General features: G+C 42.9%; 1 protein-coding gene across 1 annotated transcript; it reads left to right on the top strand.

The window, feature by feature from the left end:
• The first annotated feature begins 4,162 nt into the window (after positions 1–4,162).
• On the top strand, positions 4,163–8,338 carry LOC136582740 (forkhead box protein A4-like). Its single transcript, XM_066583973.1, has 2 exons — positions 4,163–4,231; positions 7,211–8,338. The coding sequence occupies exons 1-2, from the start codon at positions 4,163–4,165 to the stop codon at positions 8,336–8,338; spliced, it is 1,197 nt and encodes a 398-aa protein (XP_066440070.1).
• The last annotated feature ends 2,739 nt before the right edge of the window (positions 8,339–11,077 follow it).

Below are 11,077 nucleotides of genomic sequence, written 5' to 3'. Positions count from 1 at the left end.
AGGCAAAGCAGAAGGAAATTGCTCAGCTTCTTCCATTCTGTCCACACACAGACCAAGCTGCGTTTGTAGCATTCACTCAGTGGCAGACTAGGCTCTCTCTTGCTTGCAAGATCAACTAACATTTGCCAACAGACATTCTTAGACTAACTTGCAGGAAGACTCTTGCACTACACCTTGCATGCACATATATGTAACATAATCACGTGACACACAACGAGATACATTTTCCAAACATAACCCAGATGTTAACTCATAAAGTGCTGCAGAGGTGCAATCCACATTAAATTCATGCACATAGAAGACACTGACAATACAAATGCACAAGACAAACACCTGCATACTTATGGAGGGGCCCCGTCTAGCTATGGCCAGTCATACAAATTGGGTTAAAGGGATTTTTCGGTGATTTTCTTTATTCATTAGGTAGTCAACCGCGCAGTATATATAAGTGAGCTAGTGTTAAGGCCCTTTTACACTTAACGAGTGTCAGGCAAACGATGCCAGACACTTGTCCCCATGTAGACTCACTCCCATGCTGTTACACAGGAACGAGTATCGCTGGATCACTGACAGCGCGGCCAGCAGGGAGGCAGGACGGCTGAAGGACAGTTCTCTCCCCGCCCCTCTCCATTCACTGTAAGTCGTGGCCGTTCAGTACTGAGCAGCTGCTGTTTACACTGAACATTTGTTATTTAGGATTTTAAGCATGCAGAAACTGAATAACTGGACGATTCTTGTCTAGTCATTCAGTTTCTGCATCCTTTTACACAGGACGATTATTGTTCAAAATTCTGCAGGAGCTTGAACAACAAGAACGATAATCATCCTGTGTAAAAGGGCCTTTACCTCAGTAAAGGTGCATTTAGACACAAAGATGTTCACTCAAAAGATGGATTTTAAACGATCATTTTGTATAATCTACTAATTGGTACTAATGCCTATTAGTACCAATTAGCATGTTAGCTGCTGAAAGCGGAGTTTATTCAGAGGACCGCCTGCTGTTCTCTGAATAAATTCCTTTTCTTCTGCCGACCGGGCTAACAGCTGAGAACAGCTGAGACAATGCAATCAGCTGTTATCAGCGGTTTCCGGGCAGAGCACAGCGTGCGATCCTGCTTATCAGCTGTTCTGCTGAACGACGGATTACAAGCCAAACTGAGGTCCATCGTTCGGCAGAAAACTCAAAGATGGACACTAGTGATGAGCGAGCATACTCGCTAAGGGCAATTGCTCGAGCGAGCATTGCCCTTAGCGAGTACCTGCCCGCTTGAGAGAAAAGATACGGCTGCCGGTGGCGGGCAGGGAGCGGCGGTGGAGAGCGGGGAGGAACAGAGGGGAGATGTCTCTCTCCCTCTCCCCCCCCCCCCCTCGCTCCCCCTGCTCACTGCCGCAACTATCCTGTCACCCGCGCCGGCAGCCGAACCTTTTCTCTCGAGTGGGCAGGTACTCGCTGAGGGCAATGCTCGCTCGAGCAATTGCCCTTAGCAAGTATGCTCGCTCATCTCTAATGGACACATTTACATGCAATGATTATTGCTCAAAAGATGGCTTTTGAGCAAATTTTGAGCGATAATCGTTGCGTCTAAACGGGCCTTTAGTTTTTCCTTTCAATCTGAAACTCCTGGCTTCTTTTTCCTCACATACTCAAGTGATCTCAGTTAAGTAAAAAATCTCACTCTCAAGATAGTGCCTGATAAGCACCAAACAGGGGGCAAACACGCATTGGTATCTACACAGCACAGCACTGCCATTGAATGCTGTAGTTGGTCATTTCAACAAAGCAAGCATGCCTCATAGAAACTTACAGTGCATTCACATGAGGCTGATTTGCTGCACATTTTGGTGCAGATCTACAGCAGCCATCAATTTGAATTCAATTGAAAAGGTTAAATCTGCTGCAGATCAGCACTAAAATTCAAGAAAAAGTCCACAGCAAATCAGCTTTGTGTGCATGCACCCTAAGTAATTCCTGATCCTCACCTGGTAGCTGATTTTCCATGTTTTTCTGCATGAAAATACTTAAATGGAACATGTCAAGTTGAAATGCAGCAGGTTGATGTACGTATTTGTGTATAAGGGCGGCTTCACACAAGCGTATGTGCAAAAATGCTCGCCGCTGGCAGGGTTTATGCGCATGACTAAGGTTTGAAGAGGTGCGTAATCTGCATGTTGTGTGAATGTCTGCAAGTAGTACAGTACTTTTTGCGCACACAAGACGCAAAGCTAGTTTGCATGCGTGCGTGACACATCCTTTCTGTGGAATTAATGGTTAGACACTCCCTTTCTGTTAATTTCAAAGCTATTTAAAGCCTAATTCGGTCCAGCGGTCTTGTTTTCAATACGTTTTGCGCAGTGTGACACCCTTTCACTTTCTTATTTTTGCACCTCCCATAGACTTCTATGACACGTTTATGAATGCAGGAAAATAGAGCAGGTCGTACTTTTTTACATGCATGGCAAAACTTGCTCAAATCAATGGGTTCTATTCTTTGTGTTTAGCGTGCGTTGCGTGAAAAAGCCATTATTTGCATTTTATCACCTTCGACCTCTAATCTTTCTAGGGGTAAGAGTCAAGTGAGAGGTCCTACTTAGGCCGGATTCACACGCTGGTATGCATTAGGGCCACCTATTGTATGCCTGAAGGCCCGTTTACATGATACAATTACTGTGCAAATATCATTAGATCGAGTGGTTTGTACAATAATTGTACAGAGAATTAACGATCAACAATAAATCATTAGATTATCGCTGATCGGATCTTTCTTGTGGACCTAAAACCATCATTCGTCTGTCACTGCATTGTTTGGTATAAACATGCATTGTACAATTTATAGAATAGAAAGAAGCACTGGCGTCACTATGGGGGATGTATGGGATGCGGTTGCACCCAAGCCCAGGAGCCTTAGGGAGACCATGAGGCCTCTCCTCTCCATATAGTGAGCCCAGTACTATGAATAAAGGATTATAATTGGGGGCCCTGTTACAGGTTTTGCATTGGGGTCCAGGAGCTTCAAGTTATGCCTCTGGAAAGAAGGGTTGACTAAAGGCACAGTTATGACCCAATGAATGATTGAAACTACCCAATTGTTGTTCACTTTTAATCTGTTCCTAGCGAATGATATACGATTGTTTCTTCACTGCTGGTTGCACTCTCTTTACAATTTATCTTGCAGTTTAAAGGGGCCTTAAACCCAAAAGTAGCAGAAGCTGAGATAAATCAAACCTCTTAAAAAGGCTGTATATAGGGCAAGGAGTCATTCCTTTGCAAATACACTTCAGGGTGGTCAGGTAAGGTTTCTGTTACATAACGATGTCCACAATATAGGTCTTCTGAAATGGAGACAAGAAGAGCTTGTCAATAATACATGCCAAGAATGAAAATACTACTACCCTGGCCCTACATCCCTAAAGGGGTTTTCTGGAACTGAAAAAAAAAATTACCAGGGGTTAAAATGAATAAAAATGGAATACTCACCTATCCTGGTGTCTCCCCGTCCAGCGCTTCAGCCCCAATGCCAGCCGCATGGAAATTGGAGGAATTGGTGGGTAGTCATTGTGACTGCTCAGCCACTCACAGGCATCAGAGACCATAGAAGATTCAGCACCGAAGCCTGTAAGTGGCTGAGCGATCGCATGCACAACAAACGGCACATGAATCCCTGCCACTTCTTGGTTCGGTATGGCGGGCATCGGGGCTGCAGAGCTGGACAGGGAGCCACTGGTATAGGTAAGTATTCAATTTTTGTTCATTTTAAACCCTTTTAACTTTTTTTTTAGTCCGAGAAATCCCCTTTAAGGATGGAGAATTACTTGATCCTATTAGCATTTTGATGAGACAGACTAGTGATTGAAAAACAGATGAGTGTAAGCTGTGTGTGAATGAAATGAGTCAGGGGGTACTACTGACTTCCTTTGTCTTTAAGTGATTTAGCTCTGCAGGTAGTCGGTGTAGAGGTCATAGAGAGATTGAGGAAAAAGGGTGGAGACCTCAAGAGGGACAGCATTATTCAAATGACCTCTTGGGTTTGTATTTAAATATTTCACAGGGGCAAAAGCTTGAGTTCAACAGTAGAAGAAACATCTATAACAATTCCCTGGGGTTGGTGAACAGCTACACTTCTAGAAGTAGAAGGTTTCAAAGCAACGGCGCTGAAATCTGACCATGCTCAGCAGAGTGAAACTGGAAATAAAAGACCCAATGGATTGGAATTCCGTGTACTCAGAGAATGAGGTGAGACTTCCTTCAGATTCAAAAATGTACAAATTAAAGTTTTACCAACTCTGGTTAATATTTTTACCTTTAGTGGTCTACTGTATTAGTATGGTGAAGAGCGTTCAGAAATGTTCACAAGTCACCTCAATTTTCTTTTTCATTTGTGCATTATTATATTGTATCAGATAAACCTTCTTCAAAGGTAGGATGATTTTCTGCCAGACATTTGACCATTAAAGTACATGTCTAGCTTGAAGTACCTAACTTTACATATTAGGTGCTTAAACAGATGGGCACATGCGCTAATACACTCGCAGCTACTGGGGTATTTTTTTTTTTTTGACTATTCAAACTTCGCTCTATTGAGCATAAGTTTGAAAACAAAAAAGCAAAAAGATAGGTCCTGCTCTATCTTTCTCGTACATGCGTGGTATTAATGTGAGACTATCCTGATAGTGAAAACGGAACCATCATTGAAATTAATAGTTTCATTTTGTCCCATTTTGTGGCCGTGATTTTCACGGTCGCAAAACAGGACAAAAACGTGCCCAAGTGTTTAAGCCCTTAGACACTGCTTAAGCTGTAGTTCCATCATATATTGTTATTAAATGAATTAAAATACTGTAAAGGTGCCCATAGATACCAGATTGAAGTTGTGGAAATGGACAATCTCAACCAGAACGATTGTTTGTGGGGTTTTAGCCAACAATGAGTTTTAGCCAACCAACAGACTGTCGTCTGGAAAGAAGTTAGTCGTGTCTGAAACTTTTGTCCCATAGTCAGATTGGACAAAAGATCTTTCATTTACTGAAGAACATTTCAGAACAGTCGTTCTTCCATTGGCTGGTGTCATTGAACATGCATAGCAAGTTTGAGCAACTGTAACATTCAATATGGACTAAAATGTCTATGGCTGCGTCTTTAAAACAATTGTTTACCCAGCAATTGCTCAACAATAAAGTTGCGTCTGTTTATGGCCACCTTAAGGCCGGGCTCACAGGATCGTATGCATATAACGTGAGTCATGCAGCATTTTACTGCTGTGCAGCAGGTCATGAGCCGGCCCATGGCCGCGATTTTTGTACTGCGCAGTCTTCCTTGTTTCTTTCTTCGTTTCAATTTCGATTTAAATTTTAGATTATGTTGCTTTGCAATGGCACATATAAACGCCGCCCATATGCAATGAAATTGCATATGTACAGTGTTGATTAAACGCCCACGGAGAACAATTGTGCTCTATTAAAAAAGAACGTGCTGCATTCGTTTTTGTGCTCGCGTAATACACAATGCTTACACGGAAGGGAGAGCGAAACAGCATAAATCAATGTATTTAAATGCCCACGAATTATCATGTATCATACGCAAAATCTTGTGCAGAATACGCTATTCAAATACATTTGTGTAAGCCCGGCCTAAGGCTGCCTGCATACACACAGGTCAGATTCCACATGCGGGAAGGTCATGCTTCCATTGAAGCCATCCGTGCGGAATCTACGCAAAAATGGAGCATGCTGCGATTTTTTTTCCATGAGCAGAAAATCGCAGTCGCTGTAAACTAGTGTGAGCGGACATGCGGATGCTCCATTGTTTTGAAGTTTTGCAAAATGTCGTAGATCGTCTTCGCGGGAGAGACGATTGCGGATTCCGCAATTTAAACCCGGTCATGTACAGGGGGCCTAAGGCAACTGCAGGAAATTTGATTGCGGCTACTCTGCTAGGCTGCCTGTAGCCTAAAGACTTTCTTACAGCAGTTTGTAATTTGTGTCCCATATGCAGTTTAGGGACAGCCATTAGCAGTGGTCAAATAATTTCTTGATTGGTTTTCATCACAAATTCCTTAGTTATAGGGATGCAGGGGATGTGGCTGCACCCGGGCCCAGAAGCCTTAGGGGCCCCATAAGGCCTATCATCACCATATAGGGAGCCCAGTACCATGAATAAGCATTATAGTTGGAGGCCCTGGTACATATTTCGCATTGGGGCTCAGAAGCTTAAAGTTACACCTCTGGTTTCATCATTCTGAATGTAAGGTATCATCAAACCAGAACGTTCTATCATGGACATATAATATTTAAATTGGTCCTCTAGATAATTTATTTTACTGATAACAATGTTAAAATATTATTCCTGGCTGTGAGATCTCTTGCAGGAACGCTATACTGGCTTTAACAGACTATATATTTGCCCTATGTGTTAGGACTAGAGATGAGCGAACGTGTTCGGCTCCGCCCCTTTTCACCCGAGCACCGAACTTTGCGAGCAATTCCGTGCTCGGGCGAAAAAAGTTCGGGGGTCGCCGTGGCAGCGCGGGGGGGTGCGGCGGGGAGTGGGGGGGAGAGGGAGAGAGAGAGGGCTCCCCCCTGTTCCCCGCTGCTGCCGCCCGCGCCGCCGCACCTCCCCCCGCCGCCCGGCGCCGGCCGAATACTTACGCGCGGACACTGAAGTCCTCGGATAAGCCGGTGTCTGGGTGCGTAAGTGTTCGTTAAGAACACGTTCGCTCATCTCTAGTTAGGACATCATGCAAGGAATACACAAGACCTTGCCATTTGTGTCTGGGTTTGTGAAGGTAAAAGCCAGTATTTAGCAAGCAATTAAACCTCATTGTCATTCCAATACCTTGTGTTTAGAAACCACAAGTTCATTTGGTATGCCATTGCCAAAAAGAAGGAAGCGCGAAACTGTGTAATTCTGTTATGCATATCATCCAGCTGGCAGGAGTGATGTGGTGTTCCCTACAAAGTAATGGAATGCACCTACAAGAGTACTTCTCTCAAGCCATTACTTAAAGATAAATGGCTTCTTTTAAACCTGAATAAATTGCAATAATAGAGTATTTTTATTCATATTGTATGTGTTTTTTATACTCTTGCTGCATAGTGATTTCTATTTTGTTGGCCACTTTAATCATTCCTTGTGAGAAGAGCATCTACAAATTGCATTTAGTATTATTGGAAGATAGCTTCTCATTTTAAACTCTTTTGCCTTGTTTCATTTCAGGTATACTCTGGATTACACAACATAAATAATGGCCTTCAACCAACTTCATTTATGTGCAGTGATGTCTCCACAGTAAAGCCAGCCATGACCTACATGAACAATACCATGACGGGGCCTGTCAACACCATCCAAAACAACGTTGCTTCTCTCGGCTCTTTGGCACATAATATTGGAGGTTCAGTGGCATCTCCAGCATCATCATCTGCTTATCCACTTGCCTATTGCCAAGCAGAGACTGAATTTCAGAGAGATCCTCAAACCTTTAGAAGGAATTACTCATATGCTAAACCCCCTTACTCATATATCTCACTTATCACAATGGCCATTCAGCAATCCCCTAATAAGATGATGACACTGAACGAAATTTACCAATGGATCATTGACCTTTTTCCCTACTACAGGCAGAACCAGCAACGTTGGCAGAATTCTATCCGTCACTCATTGTCATTCAATGACTGCTTTGTGAAGGTTCCGCGCTCTCCCGAAAAACCAGGGAAAGGTTCTTACTGGGCTCTTCACCCAGACTCTGGAAATATGTTTGAAAATGGATGCTATTTAAGAAGGCAGAAGAGATTCAAGTGTGAGAGGTCCAGATCTGGGTCTTTGGACTTAGAAAAAAAGATTGGGAAAGTTGCAGATGAAAGGGCTATGGGTTTAAAGGAGTCTCCTGCTACCTACGATGAGAGTTCTTTATCACAGTCCCCAAAAGCTGTGACTAACAGTGGTGAGCGAGACTCATTGTTGGCAACCATCCCACAACCAAATGGAGCTTCTACATCCTGCATTACCCCCGATTCAGAGCAAGGAGGATCAGCTTCACAGGTCTTATATCCCCTAAGTTTACCTAACGATGGTTACCTTGGAATGGTAGAAGACCCCGAATTGAAGCATGACCCTTTTCCTGACAGACACCCATTTTCTATCACTCAACTGATGTCTTCAGAACAGGCGCAGACCTACCCCAATAAAATTGATATGTGTTCAACTACTAATCACCTTGTCCACTATCCCAATTATGCTGCTGACTATCACAATATGACCATGAAAAGTGAAATGGACATGTCTACATCCACTAATGACAGTTATTATACAAATATGTATCCCAGGCCCATACTCAGCTCTCTGTAGCAGTTAGTATATTGCTTTTCTGGGTCTATCTGTTTTTTAAATTGCTCATACAAGCGTACATGTTTCATGGTTTCGGCATTTGCTTGAAGAGAAGAGATACTGTGAACATTTACAATTATGTCACCTCTTTTTATGACATTTAGATGTACCTGATAACTTTCTGCAGCCAACTGCAAGAAATCAACATCCCTTTCTATGGGAAGCATCATTTTTAGTACATAAACTATGACTTTATTCTCTTATGTAGCTACATTTATATTGTAGCAATGATAACATGGCAACAGTTATGGAGCTGAAGGTTTTCATATTTATAAAATAGCTCTAAGATCGTTGTCGAAAATATTACCTTATTTTTATCACTGTTCCTAAAATGTCGTCACTGTCCAAATGACAAAAATAATAGAGTGATTCTCTCGCTAGGAAACCCAAACATTCCTCAATAACTTTTACATTTTGTATGGTTCCCATTGGAAAGCAACTTTCATTTTTCAAGAGCACTATGAGGAATTAATACTGCGATTACTTCCTAGAGTCAATGATGTGTTTTTTAGACAGTTTTTTAACTTCCCCAATGTCTATCAAGCCATCATACCTTTCAACGAAGTGGACGGTACACATGACATAAAGACACGATTGCCAAATAGATGTTTGACTCAGCGTGTTGAACAGCGTGTACAAAACAAAAGGGCCTGGATCCTGAAAGGGCCATTTTCATTATATGCTGCAGACAGACCTTGTTTGCAACATACATTTCTCTCCATAATGGTCTATGGGAGTATTAGAAGGGGATAAATACATTTCAATTTTCAAAGAAAACGTCACAAAAATCGATGTTATTGAGGAATGTTTGGGTTTCCTATTGGGAATCATTCTGTATTATTTGCACTGAATGTTAAATGATATAACTCGGACTCAGATTTGTTCAATCTTCGCAGTGTTTGTAAATGTACATAAAATGTGTTGCCTTTTCTTTTTTTCTATTTAAATTTGTAGAAGACTTGTTATATTTTGGGATATCGCTAACATGTTACATGCATCCTGTTTTTCATATTGATGTTTGTCTATTACATATTAATATATTTGCCTTATTAAATCTATAGTGCACATTCTTTACATGCAGTCATTTTTATAACCTACGGTAAATCGAACTTTTTAAAAGGACGTTTTAATATTGTAGTAAAGGTGTATATTTAGCTCTCCCATTCCTCTCCATAAGGGTTTATGGGAGTTTTAGAAAGAGTTTAAGGGGTTCTGACACGAAAAACATTTTTTTACTCAACTTGCCAGGCCAGGACTGATTGCCAGGCATGTCCCCTCCATCGAACATCTTCTTCGGTGGCTTCTAGAAGCAGACCAGGAGCAGTCAAAATGACTGCTTCCTGCTCTGCTCCGTCCGTCAGCCACTTCCGAGGTGAATGGACGGGCCGCCCACAGCAAGCACGTACAAGCTGTGCTTGCTGTGGGCGGCCCGTCTGTCCTGGCTAAAGTCAAGTTCTGCACATGCGCAGTGGAGATGCGGCCCGTCCTGACTCCTGTCAGAGGGCACCTCTCCACTGCGCATGCGCTGATACCCAGAGGGGGGCGGCTCATCTGCGGAAGAAGAGGAGCCTGCTGGGAGATGACACCGCTGCACAACAACATCAGGAACAAAGGTAAGTGTAAGATTTTTATGCTTTAGCAGCTATTGATCGTGGGTTCCCTGTGTCCATTAGGCAGACCAGGGAACAATGGCTGCTAAAGCATAAAAACATTATTCATGTCAGAACCCCTTTAAGCACACCTGATTTACTCTTTCAGTAATACTCATAGACTTCAATGGAAAGAGCTGGGCACAGGTATTACCACCTTTTCATTTATTTCAATGGGAAAAGTGTTCACTTTGAATTTGCACTCAGGGGCACAGAACCACTGTTTTCCTGGTAAGCATGGGTCACAAAGATGGAACTTGTACCTGTCAGGCTTTTATTTATAGGAGTGAAGAAATATACTGTCACTAGTAGTAGCCAGCAAACAGATAGGGTAGAGCCCCACACAGCATTAGCTCCACAGCCCATTTGTGTTTTTGGCCACATCACAGGAACGTTGTCTCAGATAACTCTTTTTTTTTATTATTGACATGGATTGACTGTCCTGAATGCCACCAGTAATCACTTTGTCCTCCCTAAATTACGATTAAACTAATAACTACCAAGTATTCGTGAACTATATGGTGGTATTATGTGGGTTGCATTTGCATTATAATTTTGGAACCCTATGGCAGTATTATATAGACTTTACTGCATAAACAGAACTAAATGGACACTGTTTGCGAATATTATTGATGCTATATTATATTAGACGATATTGCTTGAATACTGAATGGCAATTTTAGGGCTTATTCACATGAGCGTAAATCGGCCAGCCATGAAAACGGCCGGCCAATATACGCTACCGTGTGATGCACAAGGCGGCGTATATGCCATCAGGCTGTCTTCCCCTTTCCTCCCCCTCGCCAGCTCTCCGCAAGGGGAGGAAGCGGGACGGTGCGGGAGCTAGTGTGCTGAGCTCCTGCCCCTCTCCGCCCCTTGCTGCTGTTTGGAATGGGAGGGGCTTAGCTCCAAGGGGCGGAGAGGAGAAGAGAAGGGGGACTGAGTTTAGCAGTCACTCTGCTAAACTTCCTCCCACCTCCCTTCTCCTGCAGCTGTCATTGGCTCCCATAGGAGTTGATGCAGCTGCCGCAGCACCCAATGTAGGAGTGCC

This window comes from Eleutherodactylus coqui, chromosome 11 (genome assembly GCF_035609145.1).
Source record: "Eleutherodactylus coqui strain aEleCoq1 chromosome 11, aEleCoq1.hap1, whole genome shotgun sequence".
NCBI classification, from domain to species: domain Eukaryota; kingdom Metazoa; phylum Chordata; class Amphibia; order Anura; family Eleutherodactylidae; genus Eleutherodactylus; species Eleutherodactylus coqui.
This window is presented reverse-complemented; position numbering and strand designations above follow the sequence as displayed.

Excerpts from the sequence above, each read along its gene's own strand:
- LOC136582740 (XM_066583973.1), top strand. The coding sequence starts at position 4,163 with ATGCTCAGCAGAGTGAAACTGGAAATAAAAGACCCAATGGATTGGAAT. Across the intron at positions 4,232-7,210 it reads CCGTGTACTCAGAGAATGAG|GTATACTCTGGATTACACAA; the intron begins GTGAGACTTCCT and ends GTTTCATTTCAG.